The following is a 26,115-nucleotide window of genomic DNA, read 5'->3' as shown; positions in this document are numbered from 1 at the left end:
TGCAAAAAGAGATAAGTGCACACATGGAAGGAGACCGCTCACGACTGTAATGGAAACTCGTTGGTGAACCGCTGCGAATGTCCCAGGCTGACTACAACCTTGTTGCTGTCAGAGCTTAAATCTGCTTTGCTGTTATCTTCAGAATCATAACTTGAGTCCTCATCATTAAATTGAAGTGCAGGTGCAGCATAGTTTTGAGCGCAACGCTTTTCTCGCAACCTAGCTGCGTGGGGCAACGCCATGTGAGCGACTTTCGATAACTGCGCAGTGACACCGGCATCACCGCTTGCCGGGATTTGATGAGAGAAGTGAAGTTGAAACTCTTGGAACCTGGTTGAAGATACTGTGGCAGCCTCACGGTCGCACAGCAGCAGCCAGGCACCCTTTCCCGTTTTTGACTCTGTAAAATCTTATTGCGTAGTGTGCGGGAAGGGGAAGTGGTGTGAGGGTGCGCAATGAGCCGTAGAGGCTGGACAATCACAAAATAAAGTGAGTTTTTGCTTCTTCATCAGGGACGCACTTCTTGCTTCTATCTGCTGATTTCCAGCCACGTTCGTGTCCCGCACAACATTGGTAACCCGGACAAGCAGCAAGGGCTATGGACACACCTCAAGGCAACAAAATTCTGACACTCTCCGACGTCGACATCAGACTGCCTCTGTTTTGGACTGCGGGTCCTGCATTGTGGTTCGTTCAGGTAGAATCACAATTTGCTGCATGGCGCATCACAGCAGATTCCACGAAATACCATTATGTGGTGAGCAGTCTGCCCCCATCAACCGCCAGCGAAATTCGAGACCTGTTGCTTTCCCCACCAGCAGACAACGTTTACGAGGCGTTGAAGGCAACACTCATTCCAGGATCATGCCCTCAGAAAGCCAACAGCTACAACAGCTTCTCCATGAAGCCAACCTCAGCGACAGAACGCCAAGCCAGCTGCTGCGTCATGTAGCAATTATTGGGCGGCAAAGTGGATGGTTTTGACAGCTTGCTGCTCCGAGAAATATTTCTACAGAAAATCCCCCCGAACGTCAGAATGGTCATGACTGCCTCAAATGGGAACAATCTATCCAAACTGGCCGAGTTAGCCTACAAGCTCATGGCGGTAGCTCCCACATCTGTCGCGGACGTCGCAAGCGAACAGTCTCCACATGAGCAGCTTCAAGAGAAGAACAAAATCTCGCGTCTCATGGATTCCGTGGCCGCCCTCCATACTGCATCACGATCAACCAGTCAAGAGTGCTCCGCAGTTGCCTATGAAATGCCAAAAACTACCGTAAAAACCGGAATATAGGTCGAACTTTTTTTTCAAAGAACCATCGCGAAAAGTCGACCCTCGACTTATATACCGGACATTGGTGGAAAAACTACGGAAGTCTTGCAACAGTAGGTGGATGAAGTATACAGCCGCCTTCGCCATCGCCATCATCAGCAGCGCGGCGTTGGTTCTTTATTCTATGGCGTGGCGACATTGTGGCACCGGCATTTTGCGTTTCCACTGTCGCAAAGTTATATTAATTGAAGGCTGCATTTTCATTTTGTTTCAAAATGAGCGGAAGCCGACGTCAATTCTCCGTCGCCTTCAAGAAAAAGGCGATTGAGTACGTGGAAGCCTACGGCAACCTGGCGGTACAGCGCGGACTTGGAGTATCCGAAAATAGCATTCAGTAGTGGCGGAGGTAAAAGCAATGTATTACAACTGGCAGCAACCAAAAGAAAACGTCATTTCGTGGCCGGATCGCAGCGGACTGCAGAACTGGAAGGCAAGGTTGCGGAGTCCGTCCGAGAGCTGCGTGTAAGATCGCTGCCTGTTGTCGAATGCATTCGTTTGAAAGCGGTAGAGATCGCACGTGCCTATGGACTGGACAGCAAGAAGCACTCATCATCCGACTCTGTTCAAACGTGTTGCTCTGATTCGGAGTAGCGCTTGCAGACTTCGTGCCCTTCTGTGTATTGTACACCCGACGAATTTTTAACAGTATCGCGCGACCGTCGACCCGCATGTTTGTCAGCACCTTTCATCATCACGGCACGGAGCGGCGAAATAGCGAAAGTAAGGGCATGTGTACACATGCGTGTATCTCGTTTGTTTCGCTGCTCAGCGCCGTTAATACGGTGTTGACAAGCACGCGGGTCTATGGTCGCGCGATACCGCTAAAAACATGGCCAGGTGCACATGCGAGCAGCATTTAAATAAATACTGTCACCATTGTGCAACCCGCTGAGTCGCATTTGTTTATAGGTAAGGGTGTCATGTCTTTCGGTGCTTTTGGCACTGAAAAAGATTTTTTTCATTTTTAGAATTCGTTAGTTGGGGGATCGGCCTATATTCCGGTCCGACCTATAGTCCGGTTTTTACGGTATGTTGGTACCATCGCAAGCTCGGCAATGCTGCATGCAAACGTGTACCACTGTGCGAGCTCTCGAAAACTCCCCGTGCAGGTGCTGAGGGCGACCGACGCTTTTGCCATGCAAGAACGTCGCTCATCAGTCTTTTTCCTAACCGACGGCAACAGTGGTTTCCGCTTCCTCGTCGAACACAGGCGCCGAAGTGAGCTTACTCCCAGCATCGCCCACGGACCGCATGTGCCCAAACACATAGCCTCTGCAAGCAGTCAACAACACGGCCATCACCCTGGCCATCACCACGTATGGAAACCGCTCCCTAACCGTCAGTCTGGGCCTGCAGAGAACGCTACAATGGAGTTTCATAGTAGCCGACGTGAATTTCGCCATTCTCGGGGCGGATTTTCTGCGCCACTTCGGACTGTTAGTCGACGTGCGTAGCCGGAGGTTACAGGACCCTGTGTCACAAAGCGATGTAAAAGGCAAGCCTTCAAGACATACGCCGCTCAGCCCTATGCTGATCAAGCCAGCAGGCCCTCTTCATTTCATTTCCATACTGAGCGAATTTTCTGACCTGACACACCAGCGCCAAGTGGGATCCCCAGTAAAACACGACGTGTTGCACCACATCACTACTACTGGACCACCGGTTCATGCTCGACCACGTCGATTGTCGCCTGAGAAACTGGTGGTGGCACGACAGGAATTTGACCATATGTATGTTGGAGTTGGGTATCATCCAACCTTCTTCCAGTCCTTGGGCATCTCCCCTTCATGTGGTTCCTAAGCGATCATCGGGTGACTGGCATCCTTGCGGGGACTATCGAGCGCTGAACAGTGTCACAACACCCGACAGGTACCCCGTGCCACATACCGTATTTACACGATTGTAAGTCGACCCCTTTTTTTTAATTTGAAAGTCTGAAGTTGGGGGGTCGACTTACAATCGAAACCAAAACATGGCCCCGCCAAAAAAAGCGATACCAACGGGAGCTACAACGTAGTTACAATTTTATGTTTGCTCTATGGCCCTACCCGTATCTTTTCGCCATCCCGCGTGTTTGTTCGCTTTTCGGAAGGGTTTTTCAACATTTTTGAAAGTCTTGCAGTGTATGCAACACTCATGAGGGGGGGTGTCGATAGTTGATGGAAGCGCCGCTGTTCCCATTTGCGGCGCCACCCTCAGAACGGCGGCGCTTCCGGGGAGTATCGGTAGTTCATGGAAGAGCAGACACTGCTCGCGGGTTTCTCTTTCTCTGTTTAAAGGCATTGGTATTGGTTTGACCAACTTTTTGACGCGTTCCACTTGACTGCCGGCTACGGGCTACTTCTATGCTTCCCCAGTCGTCATGAGTGCTCCAAGCCCACTAATCGTTCGGCACTCGTTCACAGCAGCGTACAAGAGGGCTGCCATTCTTTACGCCGAAGAAACAAATCACTGCGCAGCGGGCCGCAATTCCGATGTTTCTAAATGGGTGGTGCGAGAGTGGCGACTGCAGCGAAGTGAAATTTTCACTCTGTGACGGCAAGTGAGAAATTTCCCACATGCCGAAGTCTGGACGCTTTCCGGAGCTGTAGGCTAAGCTTGCAGCGTACGTCGCTGAAATGCGTGATCGGTCCCTGCCATTGAAGTGCGATGTGGTCATGAAACAAGCCTGGACCTTCGCCTTAATTTTAAGGTTCTGCTCCGCCGTGAGTACAAGTGGCTGGCGGCAGAAGACTGCGAAATTACGCCAACCGGACCTGTCAAAAGAGCCTCCCTGACGGCTGCGTGTGGTTGGGTGCATTTGGCGTGGGCTGCTGTTCTGCAAGATGTCCTGGTGCCGTCGTTTGCCAAATTTGAAATTTCGCTGGACCACGACGCGCTGTGGGACTGCAGCAACGATGACGATGGCAGCACTAGTAAGGACGAGTAGTCTAGTGACCATGTCAGCTACTAATAAATTTTCGTTACCGAATGCACCCTCGGGTATGCTCTCCTACTTCTTCTTTTTTTTTTTTTTTTTTTTTCACCCGGTCAAGCGATATGGGGGGGTCGACTTTGTGGGGATGCGCGACCCTCGCGCCTCCTCTGATATCTTGTTTTCCCGCATAGCCCCGTCTCCGTGCGCCGTCGGAGTAGTACAAGCGTGGTGCGAGAGATGGCACGAGCGTCGCGCCTCTGAGCGGTTACTTGGGTTCGGGAATCTCTTTGGGTTCGAGACAGCAAGCGGGACGGACGTGTCGTGCCGCACGTGCAGCGACCCTCTTTCTTGGCGGGTCGGCGCACGGCGGGGACGTCTCCCGAGTTCGCGGCCGACCCATGCTTCTGCGAGACCGCCTCGCATGGCCGCCTTCGAACGCACCACGATTCGCGTGACCATACACGCGAACGACCAGGCATTGGGATCCAACATGGGGCGAACATATTCGCTCGCTTCCAGTCGTGGTGAGTCGGACTTCTAGATTTGTCGCGCGCCCATCGGCATGTTTTGTGGATAGCAACTCGGCTAGCAGGCATTGATCTATGAAAGGTGCAATAAATTCCCTTGTGATTGTTTGCACTACTGTGTTGTCGTTCCTTTGTCCCAAGAGTACCGGTGTGAGAACCCCCACATCGGACCCACAACTTACATTCGAGTCAACTTACAATCGTGTAAATACGGTATTCACGACATACTGGCAGGTCTGCATGGGGCAAAACTTTTTTCAAAATTTGATCTCGTGCTGGCATACTACCAGATACCTGTGTCAGCGGAAGATGTCCCCAAGACTGCTATCACTACACCTTTTGGTCTATTTGAATTCCTGCGCATGCCATTCGGCCTTCGCAACCCAGATCAAATGTTCCAAAGGTTTATTGATGGTGTTCTATGGGGCCTCAATTTTTGTCGCACCTACCTGGACGACTTGCTTATCGCGAGCACCACCCCAGAAGAACATGAAGAGCACCTGTGGATTGTTTTCTGGCGCCTATCTGAGCACGGTGTTATTGTCAACACGGCCAAGAGTGAACTCGGCGTGCCTGAGTTATCATTTCTGGGCCACATGATTTCGAGCTCGGAAGTACCGCCACACCCATCTAAAGTGCAGGCCATACAAGATTTTCCACTGCCAATCACGAAGCACCAACTACGTGAATTTCTCGGATTGCTAAACTTCTACCTCCGCTTTGTGCCTAAATGCGCCCATATCATACAACCGCTTCATGGACTGCTCAAGGCAACACAAGGATCTTCGAATTACCTGCCTTGGTGCGAAGAAGCAAAAAGGGCTTTCAACCAAAGCTAGCTGGCCTTGGCAAATGCGGCTTTCCTGGCATACCCTTGGCCAGGAATTCCCCAGTGTTTAATGGTCGATGCCTCGGACATGGCTATCGGTGCCGTGTTGCAACAGCTAAGCGATGGCACATGACAACCAACTGCATTCTTCTCGAGGAAGCTGACACCTACTGAGCGCCGCTACAGCACCTTTGGGCGTGAACTGCTAGCCGTCTACTCGAGTATATGCAACTTCCTGCGTTTCTTGGAAGGTGTCAAGCTCTTCATTTTAACCGACCATAAGCTGCTGACCTATGCTCTACGCTCTGTGTTTGGACGGTGGCACGCACACGGCCCGTGAACTTTGGCAACTGGCATACATCTCGGAGTTCACGACAGACATCCGCCACGTAATAGGGAGCGACAACGTCATTGCCGATGCCCTGTCGCGGAGCGCTGTAAACGTCAACGATACTGAAGGAGTTAACTTCGACGTGCTGGTGGCAGCCCAAAGAGAAGATGAAGAGCTAAAAAGCCTCATAACAACAAAAACAGCCCTCAAGCTACAGTGGATGCAGATTCCAGGATCAGGCGACCAGATTTTCTGTGACACCTCCACGGGCAACCCACGGCCGTTCATGCCTGCCAATCTACATCGCCGCATTTTCCTTTCTGTTCACCAGCTATCGTATCCTGGAATCAAAGCTATGCAAAAGTTGCTCACAGCAAGGTTCATCTGGCCAGGTATGAACCGAGACGTGCGTTGCTGGGCGAGAGGATGCATAGCGTGTCAGCATGCCAAAGTTCATCAGCATACTGTGATCCCACCCCGTTGACAATGTTCGCGTCTCCAGACGCGCGTTTCAACCATGTACACCTTGACATTGTCGGACCTCTGCCGCCTTGCCAAGAGTATGCCTATTTACTGACGTGCATTGAAAGATTCATGCACTGGGCGGAGGCCATACCTATAGCAGATATCACTGCTGACACGGTTGCCTGCGCCTTTTTGCATGACTGGGTTGCTCGTTTCGGTGCACCATCTATAATAACAACGGACTGTGGAAGGCATTTCGAATCATCACTTTTCACCAGCATTATATGTTTCATTGGTGCTTCTGGCATCATAACAACCGCCTACCACCCGATTAGCAATGGCATGGTGGAGCGTTTCCACCGCCACCTCAAGTCTGCGCTCGCCGCAGCAGAAGAGCACAGCTGGATGGAGGCACTACCACTCATCCTCTTGGGAATCCGGACAGCTGTCAAGACAGACATCGGCTACAGCGCGGCCAAACTGGTCTACGGAACGACATTACGTTTTCCAGGAGAATTCTTCACAGCCAGTCCCTAAGATGGTTGTACAGCCACCGCAGCGTACGCACTGAGGCTACGAGACATGATGGAAAACCTTCGCACTACGCTACCGCGACAGGCAGCGCCACGTGCAGTGTACATGCCATCAGAACTCACTTCGTGCACCCACGCGTTTGTGCGCCATGACGCAGTTCATCGGCACTCCAACCACCGTATAACGGGCCACTCCGAGTGCTGCATTGAGGTAAGAAGCAGTTCACTATCGACGTGCGCGGTCGTAACAAAGTGGTATCACTCGATTGGCTGAAGCCAAGCACACATTGAAGAAGCAGACACCGTTTCACATGAACCGTCATCTCTGGCACCACCCTCCAAGACTCTACTTGTCCAAACACGCCAAGCCACAAGGACACGCAGTGGACGAGTCTCTAGGGCGCCCAGTCATATGGACTTGTGAACAATTTAAATCGTCCTATGAACGTTTACTAACTGACTAGTATGGGAAGTGATGTGGCGGGCCTCACAGTTGCACAGCAGAAGCCATTTCCGCTTTTTGACTCCGTAAAATCTTATTGCGTTGTGTGTGTGAAAGGGAAGCAGTGCGAGGGTGTGCAGCCGAGCCGTAGAGGCTTGACGATCACAAAATATAGTGAGTTTTTGCTTGTTCTTCAGGGACGCACTACTTGCTTCTATCTGCTGATTTCCAGCTGTGCTCGCGTCCCGGACAACATTGCCAAATCCACATGGACATGCGGCGGAGCTTCAGAAATACACTTTAGTGGAATAATGCGACTCTGACTTCAAACCAAAGCTCACTAGTGAACAGCTGGTGTCATTTTCGGGTCATCACCACTTAGCACTGTTGGACAGCAAAGCCGGCAATACATATAATTTTTGACTTGCTGGGAGTCATTTTGAGTACCGAATTTTGATGCTAGTGCGATGCAATCGTGAGTGGCATGATTTTTTCTTGAGCACGGCAGAGTGGGACAGCCACGCCCCTTTTCGCTACAACATACGCACATCAGTTCACAAAAAGGTCCATCAAAAATTACACCATTGCCGTAGCGGGAAAGTTAAACTGATCCTGAAAGTTCAGTGCCTGTATTAACTACTGGATGGCCTTAAGTGGATGAGAAATGGCTACAACCTGTGGAAATCAGCCATATAAACATTGATCACCAGCAATTGATTCGAATAGGTGTTGTAATGAAAGAGTTAACTCCACAACCACTTAGGCACTCAAATTGCCAGGGGTTTCCCTCGCATTGAAATACATGTAATTTTGACAGGACTGCAATGTCAGTTTGAATAAACCAGAAGTTCAAATTAACAAGATTCCACTGTAAGACCTGTTTATAATGGAAGTTGAAGAGGGAGCTCAACTTTTTTCATTATGCCCATTACTTTGTTATAATATTTATGTGCATTGGGTCACGAACATTGCCCACAAATGGGGGTAAATTGCTGTTGGGTAAACCGAAGCTCACAGCTCACCGCCAAGGGACCTGACCTCTTCTGCAATGCAACTGTCACTGATAATCCACATTTGCCTGTCATGAGATCCGCAGAAGTAAGAGTGCAACCAGTCTAACAGCATTGAGCATGCTGGCAGAGAGCTGCAAGTCTCCGATATAATGCGAAATCATTATATCGTTTGTAGACCTAGGAACACCATGAAAACACTCGTGTTATGCACTCATGACATGACTCCACCTCCTCCCCATTGGCTGCGCCGTCAGGTGCCCAATGACGCACACGCTAGGCCACACCTTTAGTCAGCCACATGGCTGTGAAGTGATGTATATACAATGATGCATGCACCAGGCACACATTTAGTCAATCCAAACCATGGAGCCGCCGTGGTGTTGGTGAAGCGTGCTTGTCTTGCACGCCAGAGGCCCAGGTTCGCTTCCCACCCAGATCGAAATTTACCAAATTTTCATTTCAAAGCCATTAATTTACTTTGTTTACAAGAACATCCCTGAGAAATTTGACGTGAATCCGAGCATATTTCTTAGTGTGTTTTTAGTCTCTGTGCCGTCGGCCATTTTTGGTACCATTGTGGGAGGTGGCGCACAGGGGTAACCGGTCAAGCACGCTGATGTGTTGTCTTCTCGCACTATCTGCACGTGAGCCCATCTTCTTCTTTGCTTGCTTTAGAGGCTATAGTCACCCTGCTGTCTTTGAGCTGGGGAGGAGGCTCAGGAACCGAGTAGAGGTATGATGCTGACGAACAGCACAGGTGGATGCAGGTGATGTGGCATCAACGATAAGATGCGGAATAATGTGACTGTTCAAATGGCAAGAGCGGTTGTGACTCAGTGCTCGAGGTGACAAAGTGAGCAAGGACAGCTGTCCGCAAGTTGTCACAGAAATTGGGGCCTTGGGGTGGCATCTGGAGCCTGGAACCTTGTTGAGAAGGAAGTGGCTGTCCAGCTGGATGAACCAGATGTCTGGCCTGTTGTAGGATTCCTAGACACCCTACAACTGCGGCATGTCTGCTGGACCACATGAAGTCAAGCCACTCGCCTTAGTAGAGTGGGTATGCCGACACTGGCATGCATGATCACGTCCAGGTCACCAACTTGTGCGAGGCGGCGCGCAGGGGTAGCCTCAGTGGCCATGGTTTATTTAGACTAGCCAGCCATGGTGCCGTAAGATCCTGGGAGCGTCAGATACCGCAGCCGCCCAGTTTGAGTACGCTGGCGTGTTCTGTTCTTGCACTGTCCGCACGCGAGCCCATCTTCTTCGCTTGCTTTGGAAGCGATAGTCGTGCTGCTACGCCAACTTTGTCTCGCCGACTGGGATGGATTTTCACTCAATGGGGCATATAGTGCTTTCACATTAATAGAATAAACTTTTGTGCACCTGACACTTTGTTTGTGTGAAGATGCTGTTAATGGCACATGGTGCCTATAGCAGTGGCTGTATGGTTGGCACACAAAGTGACATGGAAAAAAAATCAATCACTTGCTTGTGTATTGTCTTGAGTTCCTCATCAAGAGCAATGGCCTTTGAGGGTAAAGATAACTGTAAATTACAGAGGCCACAGACAAATGCAGCAGCGGTGCTATTTTGGTTAGGCAGATCCAGACAGAGTGAAGCCCGTCCTCCTCCCGCATTCTTCTCCATTCTCTGTATACTTTAGTGGTGGAGGGGGCGGGTTCTGCAGCACTTTGGGAAGGTCAGGGTGTCTACCAACCAGGAAAACCGGGAATTCTCAGGGATTTTGAGTAGTCTGAAAAAACTCGGGGAAAACTCAGGGAATTTGTGCTCCTATCAGGGAAAATTGGCTGTAAATTTATTGCAAGGGAACCCAAAGTCATGGTAATGCTGGCCCGAGTAACAAAAAGGAATCGTAACGAATGGTCTTTGACGCCGCCTCATTGGCTGGAGGAGTTGTCAAAGTACAGTCAACGAGCGATTTTCCGGGCGCTAGATAATTCGGACGGCTTCGCGGCACCAGTACGTACCCCATAGGGTGTATAAGAACGCTGAAATTTCGGACACAAGAATTCTTCGCCGTCAAATTTTCCGGACTTTTTGCCGTGACCGCAGGTCCGAATTGGCATTAACAAAAGCCACAACCTCCGCCATTTTGATAACCTCGCTGCCCCGAACCGGCACACTTGCACGCAGATCCGCTGGCAGCCGTAGCAACCACCGCAGCAATGCTAGGCCTAGCTTAAGCTTCTTGCCGTTCTGTACCGTGTTTTTCATTGAAAGAATTCGCTGCTATCAGCAGTGGCACCGACACCGCCTTTGTGGTCATCGCGACTGGCTTCGAAGTTCGGAAAGCACAGCGCGTTGCTTAATGCCGGTTCCTGAAGGTCAACTTCACCGCATTACAGAAGTGTTACGCTGTGAAGCATAAGTGTGTGAAGGGGCAGCTGGCTTGGGACATAGTATGACATATATTCCTTAATTATACACGCGTACACCCGCCATCTTCTGTCACAGTACGAGCACCTATATGCCTAATTAGTGTACTGGCAGGCCTTCAGAACTTTTTCGGGCGTGCTTGTGGCGATTTGAACCCTTAAGGGCTGTGAAAGACATGCATTCATTTTTTTTTTAACGTTTTGTCGGCCCCTACGGAGTCCGAAAAATCAGACGCTGCCTGCACAATTGTCCAAGAGGATGCTTCAAATAGTCCGTGTGGTGAATGTGCAGCCTAAGGAGAACAAGACAAAGGACCTAGGCATTGAGAAATGAACGGGGAAGGAAGCACGCTGCCGTTTTTTTTTCTTTTTCTTTTTTTTAGGGAGCTTGCACTCTAAAAGCAAAGTGTTGGCGGATACGGAGATGCAGGTGTCCGTCACCCAAGTAAAAAAAAAAGAACTCTTTAAAGCAGTGAAACGCAACACTGAGGCCTTGTGCGTAGGCTGAGTTGTCAGGACAGTTGAGGTTGACTTACCAGCTGTTGTGAGAGAATCTAACTTTGATAAAGTTCGGGCTGCATACCAGTTAGCTTGCTATCAATCGATACAAATAGCTCATATTCAAAAATATTCTGTATGCATCTTTTTCTTTTATTCGCATTTGAGAATGTTCGACTCAGTTTGCCATGGGTTTTACTATTTTCCTTCGAAGATATTTTATTCGCTGTGCATTTCACTAACCCCTCCCTTCTGTTTTCTTTTTGAATAAAATGAACACTACCCCTTACTATTCAAACTGGATTAAGTTGTTTTTTTATTCTTTAACATGCTTACTAGAGAGTGACACCATTGGGCGACATGATGTACGGAGCCCGTCTTGACATAAAACAAAGTTCTGTGTCACTCAGGAATTATTGCAAAGGGACTCAGGGAAAACCTGGAAAACTCGGGGAATTTGGAAATGTCAACTGGGTAGACACCCTGGAAGGTTGATGGGGTTCCGCAAGACCAGAAAGTTAGAACCTCTGCACCAGAGGATCCTTTACTACAGTCGAAACCCGCAATAACGAAATTGCTGGGGAAAGCAAAACATTTCGCTTTTGCGGGAATTTCGTTAGTGCGAGAATGAGGCAGAAAAGACGGAAGAAAATTGGCTTGCAAAAAAAAAAAATTTATTGCCAAAAGTCAGTCAGCTTACTTTGCCGAGTCTTGCCTTGCAGCAAGTTTACTGCTCTCGACTCGCACTGCAAGAAGTGGTCCATTGCCACGCCGTCGTCATGCTCACCGAAAAATTATCGAATTACATCGAAGGCATTCAACACATCCCGTGGGTTCGCAGTCCTCTCTTGCTTTGGTGTATGGTGGTCGGCGGCGGCATCGGCACCTTGGCAAACGCTACTTATGATGACCTCATCAGTCATCTCTTCATGGACGACAACACCTTCATCCCCACGAACGAACTCATCGATGCTGAGGCCATCCGGAACACCATCTGTCACGGCAGAAAGTTCATCCCATGTGTGGGCCAGCGATGGCGGCACTGCTCCGTCAGCACTGTAAACTAGTGCACCTTCAGGCGAATCTTCTTGCGATGCCACTGGATCAGCGCATGATGCTTGCCGAGTGGCAATGAAGCCGGCATGATTAAAACAATTAGCTATCACGGCTGGCGACATCGCAACCCATGCGGTGGCCATCATCTCAAGCGCCATGAACATGTCCACTACGGTGGGACGCTTCAACTGGAGGTTCAGCAGCAGACGCTGAATCAGCCTCTCCTTGTAGGCGCACTTGATGCTACGAATGACGCCTTGATCAAGTGGCTGCAGCACGGAAGTGCAGTTCGGTGGGAAAAAAAAACCAAGCGCACATTTCCCAGTTCCACGTCATCGACATGATGGACACTGCAATTGTCCCAGACTGATCTGCGTGCCTTCCGCATGTCCGTATCGAAGGCCTCGAGCCAGCTGCCAAATATGGCCCGGGTCATCCATGCCTTCAGGTTCGCGGTGTACTGTACGGGCAGCCGACGATTTCCCTTGAAGCAGCGGGGCTTCTTACTTCTGCCGATTACAAGCAGTGGCCGTTTATCTGTGCTGTCCATGTTGGTGCGCAACAAAATTGTTACACGCCGCTTGCTGTGTTTCCCCCTGAGGCATTTCTGGCCTTTTAAGTCCAGGGTCTTCGATGGTAGCATCTCGTAGAACAAGGCCGGCTCATCTGCGTTGTAAATGTCCGAGGGCTTGTACTGGTCCAGTACTTTGTTGGTCAGCAGCCACGACGACGTTGTTAAAGGGTCGACGGCTGCTGCCTCCCCGAAAATGACTTTCGCCACTATGTCGTGGCGGGCTTTGAAACGGCTCAACCAGCCAGGGCTAGCCTTAAAATCAGCGTGCCCGAGAATGCATGCGAAGTCCAGCGCTTCCTGCTGAAGAACTCTGCCAGACAGCGGCACTTTGTTGGTACGCTGTTCACAAAACCATGCAAACACCGCCTTGTCAACGTCTGGAAAAGCCGCAGCGCTCACGTTTTGTTTTTCGCACTCACACCATTTCCGAGCGCGCCGGGAATGAAGGCCTTGTTTTTCAGAATCGGCAATATCCATTTTCTTCCTGCCCTTTTCAGCTTGGGCAATAATTGCAGCCTTATCCTGCAGTGTCATAAATTTCCCCTTTTGGCTGGAGGCGGCATCTTAGCAGGCTGTCAAAGCAAATGGTCCGATTGGCACAGAGACACACAATTGACGCACTCTAGCACCAACGACACTGAGCACACGACCATGTGCGGCAGTACACAAAGCCCACTGATACTAAAGCGTCATCCGGGTTATCGGAGCCTTCACGTGTAGTAGATGTCGATTTGGCTGCCACGCACGCAGGCGTTTCGCTCCGCATTTAGCACAAGCTGTAATGGCACACAGTATTAAATAAAATGTGCTCACTGCGAGATCGCCTACGGTTCTTGTCTTTTTTTATTTGTATCATTTAAATGCTAATTGCATTTTTGGCCCAGACACTGCGCAGTCACCCGTTGCGACGGGCGAACGACCACCATCATCATCATCGCTGTCGTCTGTCATGAGAGGTGGTGCGAGGCTTTTTTGTATTGTAAACAATGATGGCGGCAGCCACGCAAGTGTGCTGTGGCAGTAGTTAATGCAATTTAAGCGCACAACGAATGCATTTGAGCAGTTTCCGGACATAACTAGTGTATGAGTAGATTATTTGCAGACTGTCGTTTCAGAAAATTTTGTTGATGAGGGATTGCTATAGAAAAAAGTTTCGTTGTCGCGAGATAGGAAATGCATTGACTCCTATGGCTGTTCGCCGGGGATATGAAAATATTTCATTGCGGCGAGAATTTTGTTCCATCGGGATTTCGTTACCGCGGGTTTCGACTGTATTACTGGTGGATCTGTGGACCATTTACAGCACTAGTGGGCATCGCCATATTTGGTCACCTGACAGTGGTCATCATTGAGCACCTTCTGATTGGCGTTTGCTCACTTGTTTACAATGGCCACGGCGGCCACAGGCATGGCTCAGACAGCTGCTATTTTGGCCACTACAGCGAGCAGTGAGTGGGTAGACAACAGATGACTATCAAAGCTGCAGAGGCAGTCTGATTATGCTTTTAATTTATGCATTCTATATTCACCATAATCTTAAAGGGGCACTAAATCAAAATTCTGAGTCAGTTTGAACTGATGAGGTGTTGTATGAAATCTCTGTTGTCATTAATTTTGAAATAACAGGCTCATTGTTAGAACAGAAAATGAAAGTCAAAGTTTCAGTTGTTGAATTTCAGGCCGAATCCCGTACACTGGTACAGCACTGGGATGTGACGGATTTCAAGTTTTTTTTTTCTTTTTTTTGGTATTTAGAATGCTTTGGCCCAGCAAAATATTCCGAAACTTGCCATGGCCGGCAGACGCATCCTAGAAGAAGCAGGGATAAATGCAGAGGCAGAGTGCAACGCACGCAAGGTCGCGCTCAGCGCGGCGGTCAGGGACACTTTCAAGGTAGAACCGCTTCCGAGAAACATCTACCCGCAATTCAACGAGGGGCGCCGAAAGGCGAGGGCCCGAGCACTGCTGAAATCGACCGCCAACTTCCCGGGACTGGCGGCATTTGTAGACGCGGCCCAGTACGGGCACAGCGACAGGTATGCGGCCGTCTCGATACGCGGGGATGGTACGATCATTAACGCAGCATTGGTCAAGGGGGTAACGTCCGAGGTGGCTGAACAGGTGGCAATAGCCATGGCAGTGAGGGACCCCAAACATCCTTATGTGTACACAGATTCGCGATCGGCGGCCAGAGCATTTGCCTCAGGCTCGATATCGCGGGAAGCGGCGGCCGTCCTCGGCAGCGAGAGAGCCGCCGGTCATCACATCGTGAAATGGTTTCCAGCCCACATGGGGGCCGACGTGCACCCCGACTTTCCCAACGCCAACGAGCTAGCGCATGGACGCGCATGAGGACTTACGCACCGCGGCGATCGTGGCGAGCGAAGTGGCGGGGAAGGAGGAGAGCACCGAGACCCCGCTGCTCACCTTCAACGAAATAACAACGCACTATCAGCTGTCAAGGAGGACCTTCCCGCTCCCCCACGCTAAACTCACTAGACCACAGTCGCCTATATTCAGAATGCTTCAAACAAGGTCATTCCCCTCGAGAGGCAGGCTGAGCCTTTATTCACCGGATGCGGAGCCGCAATGTCCGGAGTGCGGCGAATCGTACTGCTCGCTAGCGCACATGCTCTGGCAATGCTCCGTGTTAAGTGGCACCGTGTTCAAGCAAAGAAAAAGACTGGGTGGACGCCCTGCGAAGCGACGACCACCAGACCCAGCTCCGGGCTGTCCAGAGGGCTCACGAAAGGGCGGAGGCTCACGGGCTTCCCGTCCCAACGTGGGTGCGGCCTGCGACCCCTGCCAACCACTAAACCAAGAGTGGGTGGGAAGGGGTTTCTAAGGACCCAATAAAGTTATTTCCTCCTCCTCCTTGCCATGTTCAACCTTTGGCTCCATTAGAACACAATGTAGTCTGTCTTGACCGCTAAATAATTAACTAGGCCCTAAGAAAGCTGTCACAATTTGGGGGCTACGCTCTCCATGAAGGCAAGCTTTGGATCTAGCTACATACAGTCGTTCTGTAGTGCTCTCCAACCCATAGTACGTATAATCGCAGCTACCTTGACTTCGGGTGTACAGGGTGACCGAAAAATACTGTAACGCGAAAAGACTAACTTTTCAACAAAAAACCAAATTGAGGCCCCTTCTTTTATTTGTAACCGCACTGAATTCTGCAAAACAGTTCACATTTGATTCTCAAAATGTCCACCTTCTGCTTTTATACAGGCCTCCAGACGCTTTCAGAAAATTTTCAACATAGCCTCGATGCCTTCTGGAGTGATTTCGTTCCAGGCCTTCTGCAGAGCACGTTACAGGGATTTGATGGATTTGTGCTTCGACGAACACACTTTTTGCTCCAGGATACCCCAACCAGCAAAGTCCATCCAAAAGATTGAGATCAGGGGAATTGGACGGCCAAACATCCTTCCCCCAGAAGCCAGGGAGATTCGCCTCACACCACTGGATTGTTTTCTTCGCTCCATGGGCAGGTGCCTAGTCTTGTTGCAGCCACCAGTTAACGTTTTTTGCATTTTCTTCAGCCCAGAGTATGACGGCACCCTCCAGGATTAGCTCACGGTAGGTCTCGGCATTGATTTTGACACCGTTTGGGACAAAAACAAGCTTGGTTTTCCAAAGGCCTGAAATTTCACCCCAAACCACGACGCTCTTGGGGAAATGGGGTTTCTCCACTCCAACATATTGAGGAAACCTGACTGGCAGCAATTCTCGATGGTTTTGTGAATTCCAGTCTGGTTCAACGGTGAAAATCTTCTCATCTGTGAAGAGAACCCGTTTGAGGGCTTTGCAGCGGCTCAGCTGCCTCATTCTGCGGCACTTTTCTAATCTGGAGGCCTTCATGTGGTCCGTAAGCAGCTGGCCTTTTGCTGGTTTGCACACCTGGAGTACCAGATCTTCTTTTACAAGTAATTGCATGGTGCAGTTGCTAACTCCATACTCGCAGGCGAGTTTTCGCATGCTCCTCAGGTGATTTTGCTTGACTTTCCTGCTGACAGCCAATTTCAGTTCCCTGATTCATGCAGTTCGAGGCCTTCCGCTTCGCGGCTGCTCCTTGACACGTCCCGCCTCCTGGAATCGTTTGATGACACGATGCACTTGGACTCGTTGCAATTTAAGCATCTTTGCAATTTTCGGAATAGGCATCCCCAGCCTGTGGTGGGCAACAATGGAGTACCACAATTCTTCAGACCATTTTTCCTGGAAAATATTGCACCAATAGCAGTAAAAATAGTAATTCTATTTTAGAAAAACACAAGTGACATGAAAAAATCAGTGTTGATGCTCAAAAATGCAAACAATAATCAATAACATGAAATTCAATGCATGTTACAGTAATTTTCGGTCACCCTGTATAAGGCAACCAGAGGTGTCAACTCTAACAATGTTTATTGCTGCGTGCATTAAGCAACACTTGCAGAGGGAAAGTACACTCTGTAGTAGGTGATAAGTAGGCTTGCCTCATTGCGTGGGTTAGTAGGGCAACAAGGTTACTCGCGGTTTGTGGCAGGTATACATTAGGTCAGTGGTCTGTTCGATATTGGGGCGCCAAAGAGAGAGAAAGTCCCCACCGGTGATGCTCTTTTTTCCCTTTTTACCTTTGCGAGAGTATATCCTCTTCGCGTATCGGATACCTTGCCCACGAGTCAGGAGGAGGAGGGTTAAAGATGCGTTGCAAGAGCGAGCGAGAACTAGGAGAGCGTGTAGTGCGCCTCTCCTGTGTTTATGCCGGCTCTTCTACTTGTCCACAATGTGTAAATGTGACAACGTGAGTATGCAGGAGGAAATGAACACATGTGCTCCCCATAGAATCCATGATGCCGCAGTGAGCTGTTGCAGAAACTTCATGGAGGTGTCGCCACCTATCTTTTGTTATTGCGGTCATGTGCGGCATGTGGATCGCAGAAGCGGACTGTGAAGTCTCCTTTCTCTCGAACACTCTCTTTTCAATAGAAGTCTGCTCCTCACTCTTTTCTGAACACATATCTTGTGATATAGCAGATGCCCATATGCGGTTGCTATTAGCCAATAGCCGACATCAATCAAGACAGGTGTTTGGATCAGTGGGCCTCTTCGATTTTACACTTATGGCTACCTGCGGGCTGCCAGAACAAGCAAGGATGATTTTGGTCTGGCCGCTCTCCGGAAGTTCTCTGGCTAGCAGACGACTAAAAGAGGCGATGGGCGCTCGCCACCATCTTTGTGAAGACTTCACGCATTGCAATGTGGGCCCTTGAGGATTTTACCTCACTCAGCCTTACTAGCTATGGTCATCTTCGGATTTCCTTACTTCTAGCGTTATCTCCTTAAGTTCTAACACACCATTCTTCATTGTGAGGCAGTGTGATATGAGCAACAGGGAACTGTTCTAAGCTTTTGTGCATGTCTGTGTTTGTGTCCCGTGAAAGCTTCTTCCAGGCCATGGACAGTGCGCCGCGCTCTTATGCATGCATACTATCTGCATCGTGTTTCGCGCAAGTTGCAAATGCTCATTCACAAACATTGCAGTCCATTTTCGTCTTTGTCTGGTGGTGTTCCTTTTCTCATTGTTTGGTAACAACCTTATTCATAGTCCTGCAGAGATTTTGCCGATGGGGCCTTCGGTCCCCTACATGGGGACATCGAGGTGTTGTGTCTCCGAGGCCTCGCGGGCCTGCTGGACGACCATTTTCTCATATCTCGCATATACCGTAAAGACCGGAATATAGGTCGAACTTTTTTTCAAAGAACTATTGCGAAAAGTCGACCCTCGTCTTATATACCGGACATTGGCGGAAAAACTATGGAAGTCTTGCAACAATGGGCGGATGAAGTAAAGAAGCGCCTTCACCATCAGCAGCAGCGCGTCAAGCATAGAGAAAGAAATTCGTCAAGCGCGTCGTGGCGACATTGTGGCACTGCCAATTTGTGTTTACATTGTCACAAAGTTATATTGGTTAAAGTTTGCTTTTTCACATTTTGTTTCAAAATGAGCGGAAGCCGACGACAAGTCACCATCGCGTTCAAGAAAAAGGCGATTGAGTGCGCGGAAGCCCACGGCAACCTCGCGGCACAGCGCGAATTTGGAGTATCTGAAAAGAGCATTCGGTACTGGCGGAGACAGAAGCAGCAAACCAACAGAAAACGTCATTTCGTGGGCGGACTGCAGCAGACCGCAAAACTGGAAGACAAGGTTGCGGAGTTCGTCCGGGAGCTGCGTGTAAGATCGCTGCCTGTGACAGCCGAATGCATTTGTTTGAAAGCAGTAGAAATCGCATGCGCCTCTGGACTGGGCAGCGAGAAGCACTCGTCATACGGCTCTAGTTCAGACCACTCTAATCAAACACGTTGCTCTGATTTGGAGTACCGCTTGCGCACTTCGTGCCCTTCTGCGTACTGTACACCCGGCCAATTTTTAACAGTATCGCGCGACCATCGACCCGTGTGTTTGTCAGCACCTTATAATCATGGCACGGAGCGGCGAGATAGCGAAAGTAAGCGCACGTGTACACATGCGCGTATCTCGTTTGTTTCGCCGCTCAGCGCCATTAATAAGGTGCCGACAAGCACGCGGGTCGATGGTCGCGCGATACAGTTCAAAATTGGCCTGGTGCACATGCGATCAGCATTTAAATAAATACTGTCACTATTGTGCATGAGTCGCATTTGTTTCAAGGTAAGGGTGTCTTTCGGTACTTTTGCAGTTGAAAAATATTTTTTTCATTTGGCGGAGCGTCGCCACGTTCCCGTCCCGACTTGGGTGTCGCCTATGGTTTCTGCCGGAGGAGTTCCCCACCTGGGATCTCCAATGGATTGAAACTCCTCAGGACTTCAGTAAAGTTCTTGACTGACTGAGTGACTGATTTTTAGAATTCGTTAGTTGGGGGATCGACCTATATTCCGGTCCGACCTATAGTCCGGTTTTTACGGTATATGCGGTGATATCAGTTAGCAAACGTGTCGCAGTCACTAGCCAGTGTTCGCTCAATCTCTTTGTCATATGTTGGGGTGGCAGGTTGAAACCAATGTATTCTAACTGGGTCGTTGGATGTTAAGAATGCACTGGTTGAGTAATACGCACACCTACATCAGCTTATTGCTATCATTATCGCGACTAATATGGTTTCTCGTGCAACACTTTTCGCTGGTCAGAGGCAGCTTGCGTTTTCATGTGCCAGCCGCATTTCCAGCTGCTTTTGGTCACTAGAGAAGCACCACCAGCTGAAGCAAGCTTTCTGAAATCAAAGCTCAAGCAGGTTGGCATGAAATTTTGTGCGTATAAGACGTATACTGCAGCCTTCATCCTACAGTGGACATAAAACAGGCTGATGATGATGAGACATACCCATTGTCTTCTTTTTTCATGTCTTCTCAAGTGATGACGCAACGCCAATCCATCAATGCGACGTGATCGCTGTGAGCACGCATTCTCGAGTGATCATTTTCAGGGATACAATCACTCGCACACTATTTCATGTCTTGGCATCGGACATGCCGCAGGCCACCTGTTGCACTGTGCAAAGTGAGGTTGGCCTAGTGTGCGTCCTGTGCCAAGTCAAGTGAAATCTCTCGAAAGTGATCGTATTTCTGAATGCAACTATATATTTTCAAGCTGGCAGCACATAAATGGGCCAACTACACTGAGTGCACTCCGGCCTTGCGGGGCGCTGACATGCTGGTAGCATGTTTACATTTATCCTGCAGTAAGCTGTCCCGGCGTTCGATTTTGCAAACTTCGGGCAGCTCCAGGTTGTCTTGGGATCCCAGGCCACGCGACTTCCTATGAGGACCCGAACTAGCTGGCTGCCGTCTGACTGCCAGTGGCCTGCCGGAACTCTGAAAATCAAAGAGGCCTAGTGCGCCTTTTCCTTCTGTTAATGTGTATATTATTGATGCAGTTTAAAGGGACACTAAAGGCAAATACTGAGTCAAGCTAAAGTAATAAATTAGTGCTCGAGAATCCCTAAGGCGTCAATATTATCTCGAACAGAGGCTTAATAATCGCGAAATTGAGGCAAATGCAAGACATAATCAGAGACTCCCCCGGTACATTCAAGCAGTTGCCCGATGACGACAGCACTCCTCAGTTAAATTCTGTCACTAGTGCTCAACTACTCGTTGCAAGAAACATTCTGTTATTGTATTATAAGATGAAATAAAATGCTACTTGTCCAATTCTATTTCATTGTTAGAAAAAAAGAACTAATTGAAATTGCTGTTGACAATGACCCGCGCAGTCGAAAGGTTTTGTTTGCACTCGACTGTGCGCCACCCACACTTTCGCGTTGTGATGCACTGGTTTTGCTGCCTCGCAAAACTCGCAAAAACTGCAAGTAGCAGAGAATTCAACTTCTATGTGATGTCGCGAGATACCCGAACGCTGCAGATCACTTGACCAAAAAGCAGCTGCAGCAGCGAATCAACCGCTCTGTCTTGACTCAGTACCGCCATCTGTCGGACGCCGGGTTACTCACTGACAGCAGACAACCGCGTTAGGCCATCATAAGTGCCAAAATCGGAAATAGTGGCATCTACGTGAACATCCAAAATCAAATTTGAACTATGTGCCACGGTAATGTTCAGTAGGGGGAGCGTTGTGAATTCACCCTACTTCGCCGTAGGCTTCGCAGTGCAAATCATTGAAGAAGGCATGGAAGCACCGTGAACAGTATGTTTGATTGCCAATAACTCCACTTCTGCGGAACGCGTTGAGGAACTTATTTCTCAATAGTCTAATTTAACTTCAAATGTATTTCTCGACTTCGGTAAAAAGTGGCTCAGGGCCCCTTTAATAATGTGAAAGTTTTTACCAGCTGAGGGTGGAAACAGCATCCTGATGTTCACTTTCACTCTTTATATAATCTCTACAGTGGTAGATTTCTAAGGCTCTGTCAGGTTGTGCACATGTTGTCATCATTAATTGTATGTGCAACAACTTTGTTAGGGAATGGGCACGTGTGTCATGCGCAGAAAATGCTTCCTTCCTGCTCCGACCACGGTGTTTAGTTCTGACTGCATCATTCTTGTTGCCACTGCTGATCACATAATGTGCGAATGGCTTTCTGATTACTTACAGCGCATATTAATATGTATTTGTGTGCGCATGTACAACAGTGTTGTAAATGGCCGAACGATAGCTCACCTGCTGTTTTATTCCTGACGTGGCAAGAAAACTTGCAGTGCTCGCATTCATTTGATTTTGCTACCACGGATAGTGAAGTTGCTCTAGTATGTCAGTCGCGCTGGCGTGGGGAGGATCTAGTGCTGACTGGCATGCTTATTGAAGTTCAACATTCCGTGATACTTTTTGTCAGTGGTGGCAGTAATGCTGTTGTTGATGGAGGCAGTGTTAGCCTGCAGTCATTGCCAGCAACATACGTTGACAGTCATTGCAGCGACTGAATATCCAATGCTGGTGCTGGAGCTTGTTGTGCTTACCTTGTGGAAAGGAGTGCATGACGAACAGTCGTAAACGCGGGCACTCCTTGTGCAGTGCAGGTGGATGAAGCTCACATACAGTCTCATCCCACACCTTCAAGGATCTGTCATAGTTCAAGTCTGTCTCTGTCGAAGAGAATGTTTTTCCTTTGCTCTTTCACGTTATCAATCATCATCATCATCATCAGCCTGGTCACGCCCACTGCAGGGCAAAGGCCTCTCCCATATTTCTCCAACAACCCCGGTCATGTACTAATTGTGGCCATGCCGCCCCTGCAAACTTCTTAATCTCATCCGCCCACCGAACTTTCTGCCGCCCCCTGCTACGCTTCCCTTCCCTTGGAATCCAGTCCGTAACCCTTAATGACCATCGGTTATCTTCCCTCCTCATTACATGTCCTGCCCATGCCCATTTCTTTTTCTTGATTTCAACTAAGATGTCATGAACTCGCGTTTGTTCCCTCACCCAATCTGCTTTTTTCTTATCCCTTAACGTTACACCTATCATTCTTCTTTCCATAGCTCGTTGCGTCGTCCTCAATTTGAGTAGAACCCTTTTCGTAAGCCTCCAGGTTTCTGCCCCGTAGGTGAGTACTGGTAAGACACAGCTATTATACACTTTTCTCTTGAGGGATAATGGCAACCTGCTGTTCATGATCTGAGAATGCCTGCCAAACGCACCCCAGCCCATTCTTATTCTTCTGATTATTTCCGTCTCATGATCCGGATCCGCAGTCACTACCTGCCCTAAGTAGATGTATTCCCTTACGACTTCCAATGCCTCGCTGCCTATTGTAAATTGCTGTTCTCTTCCGAGACTGTTAAATATTACTTTAGTTTTCTGCAAAATAATTTTTAGACCCACTCTTCTGCTTTGCCTCTCGAGGTCAGTGAGCATGCATTGCAGTTGGTCCCCTGAGTTACTAAGCAAGGCAATATCATCAGCGAATCGCAAGTTACTAAGGTATTCTCCATTAACTTTTATCCCCATTTCTTCCCAATCCAGGTCTCTGAATACCTCCTGTAAACACGCTGTGAACAGCATTGGAGAGATCGTATCTCCCTGCCTGACGCCTTTCTTTATTGGGATTTTGTTGCTTTCTTTATGGAGGACTACGGTGGCTGTGGAGCCGCTATAGATATCTTTCAGTACTTTTACATACGGCTCGTCTACACCCTGATTCCGTAATGCCTGCATGACTGCTGAGGTTTCGACAGAATCAAATGCTTTCTCGTAATCAATGAAAGCTATATATAAGGGTTGGTTATATTCCGCACATTTCTCTATAACCTGATTGATAGTGTGAATATGGTCTATTGTTGAGTAGCCTTTACGCAATCCTGCTTGGTCCTTTGGTTGACAGAAGTCTAAGGTGTTCCTGATTCTATTTGCGATTACCTTAGTAAATACTTTGTAGGCAACAGACAGCAAGCTTATCGGTCTGTAATTTTTCAAGTCTTTGGCGTCCCCTTTCTTATGGATTAGGATTATGTTAGCGTTTTTCCAAGATTCCGGTACACTCGACGTTATGAGGCATTGCGTATACAGGGTGGCCAGTTTCTGTAGAACAATCTGCCCACCATCCTTCAACAAATCTGCTGTTACCTGATCCTCCCCAGCTGCCTTCCCCTTTTGCATATCTCCCAATGCTTTCTTTACTTCTTCCGGTGTTACCTGTGGGATTTTGAATTCGTCTAGACTATTTTCTCTTCCATTATCGTCGTGGGTGCCACTGGTACTGTATAAATCTCTATAGAACTCCTCAGCCACTTGAACTATCTCATCCATATTAGTAATGATATTGCCGGCTTTGTCTCTTAACGCATACATCTGATTCTTGCCAATTCCCAGTTTCTTCTTCACTGTTTTTAGGCTTCCTCCGTTCCTGAGAGCATGTTCAATTCTATCCATATTATACTTCCTTATGTCAGCTGTCTTACGCTTGTTAATTAACTTCGAAAGTTCTGCCAGTTCTATTCTAGCTGTAGGGTTAAAGGCTTTCATACATTGGCGTTTCTTGATCAGATCTTTCGTCTCCTGCGATAGTTTACTGGTATCCTGCCTAACGGAGTTAGGCAGGATACCGTTATCAATAGTTAGTGCTAAGTGAACCCTGGCCTCTCAGTAGAACATTGCTGGAGCAGCTGGCGGTGGCCAATGCCTGTTTCTCCCAATTTAGAAGGGATTCAAGCCACAGACAGTGCATCTGTGACAGCCTCTGGTGTGCATTGTGCCGACTTCTTGTTGTAAAAGGTCTATAGGCTTATCTACAGGCCTGCAATACTTATTCTCAGCATAGCAGTTACTTCTGGGTTGGCATGGCGGGCACAATGAATGTCGATTGCATGGTGAATGAAGGGTGGCATACAATTTTAAAACCAGAATGTATTTATTGCATTGGCAGCCTGTACATAAAAGAAGCATTTTTAACGTATTGCCCCCTCGGAACTCTTAAATTCTTGACAGCACCAAGAACAGGCTGCATAAATTTCCTGTTTTTGCTTTCCGAAGAGTCGTTAAACAACCTCGCTGAGTATGATGGCAAACATTTTTTTTCCATAGTAGAACCTCCTCTCTGGACTGCTGTGAGGGAGTACAAAGGCATGCGCGGCTGCCTCTGCAGTGCTTTTGCAGAGGGCTCACATGTATTTACAGAAGTCCAGAGGGCATTATGGCAACTCTCGGGGAGCTCTCGTTGGAAAGGTGTATAGGCCAGTTTGGGACCAGTTTATCACTGCTTCATAAGACAGCTTTGATCAATAGGCATTCTCTCCTTTTTTCTTCCTTCATGTCATGCAGTGTGCGACGACTTCTACGCAGTCCAGGGCTGCCTTTCAACCACGGGAGGACAAGGGAAGCAGAGGAGTGAAGGTGGACGGAGGCGCTGCTCTGAACGGGACTGCTACTACCAAGGGGGAAAAGAGGGAGGAGCCTAGAAGAAAGGGGGGGGGAGCAGGGCAGGACTTGAGGAAGCATCGGACATACACAAACAACACACACGGGTCTCTCCTCGTGTAGTGAGGGCAGCGGCAGTGACCAGACAGAGGAGGGAGGATGGCAGCCTGCCGGCCCCCTGTATTTTCTTTAGTCTCATTCCCTTACTCCCCACTGTCATAACAGGTCCCAGTACTGCTGCTGCCACTGCTTAACTCTGTTCTTGCCCTCAGTCTCTCACACAGCTCTCTCCTTTCTCTTTTTCTTTTTTTATGCCTCGTTCATTATTTTTGGTGTGTGTTTGTATGTATGTGTGTGCGCGTGCGCTCACATGTTTCAGGGGCGGAGAAATAAATGTGTGGTTTCTTTTCCCTGTGCACGTGCCACCTTGCTGCCATATAACCTCAGTTCAACAGGCACCATCTCTGACTAGCAGGACGTACCCTGGCTGGAGACCTTAAGACTGAACTCCATAGTAATGTTTGGATTTGAGGAAGCAACAGCTGGAACTTACCTTTCTATTAACATTTCAGCCTGTGCTTTCTGCTTCTTTTTTTTTTTTTTCCCCCTCTTCAGTACCAGGTCTAGTCAGACTTTAAGGTGCCCACTTTTTCAGCATTCGCACTGTTCATGCGGCTCCACATTGAAGGGCCTTGCTGAGGTGTGGACATAAGACAGAATCAGCGTCCAGTGCTTGGAAGGCTGCTGCTTGCTTGTGTAACCTGGTCAGAATTCATGTTTTTCTTCTTCTCTCATTTCTGCTATGCGAATTTGTAAATGCCCTTTCTTTTTCTGTTAAATTTGTTTTTCTGCATCAGTACTGGCAAG

At 48.8% G+C, this 26,115-nt stretch overlaps 2 protein-coding genes across 3 annotated transcripts in view; one reads left to right on the top strand and one right to left on the bottom strand.

The window, feature by feature from the left end:
* The window catches only part of Rab14 (RAS oncogene family member Rab14), an 85,408-nt gene extending 59,744 nt beyond the window's left edge, over positions 1-25,664 (top strand). For both annotated transcript variants that reach the window (XM_065443662.1, XM_065443663.2), the window contains exon 8: positions 25,153-25,664. The gene's annotated coding sequence lies outside the window, so the exon portion shown is untranslated. The remainder of the gene's footprint in view (positions 1-25,152) is intronic.
* Positions 12,079-15,049, bottom strand: LOC135911368 (tigger transposable element-derived protein 4-like). Its single transcript, XM_070528380.1, has 3 exons — positions 14,898-15,049; positions 12,720-13,224; positions 12,079-12,609 (listed from the first exon to the last, which is right to left on the bottom strand). Exons 1-3 carry the CDS (start codon positions 15,047-15,049, stop codon positions 12,079-12,081), a joined length of 1,188 nt encoding a protein of 395 aa, XP_070384481.1.
* Positions 25,665-26,115: the final 451 nt, after the last annotated feature.

This window comes from Dermacentor albipictus, unplaced genomic scaffold (assembly GCF_038994185.2).
Source record: "Dermacentor albipictus isolate Rhodes 1998 colony unplaced genomic scaffold, USDA_Dalb.pri_finalv2 scaffold_11, whole genome shotgun sequence".
Lineage (NCBI taxonomy): Eukaryota > Metazoa > Arthropoda > Arachnida > Ixodida > Ixodidae > Dermacentor > Dermacentor albipictus.
Note: the sequence above shows the minus strand (reverse complement) of the source record. Positions and strands in the feature narration are given on the sequence as shown.

Bases quoted from the DNA above. Each gene is read 5' to 3' on its own strand.
- LOC135911368 (XM_070528380.1), bottom strand. From the start codon at position 15,049: ATGGCTATTGCCACCTGTTCAGCCACCTCGGACGTTACCCCCTTGACC. The intron at 13,225-14,897 runs GTTGGCGGTCGA...GCTGTCTGGCAG, and splicing joins AATGCCGCCAGTCCCGGGAA to AGTTCTTCAGCAGGAAGCGC. The intron at 12,610-12,719 runs GCACGCAGATCA...TCCGTGCTGCAG, and splicing joins TCGATACGGACATGCGGAAG to CCACTTGATCAAGGCGTCAT.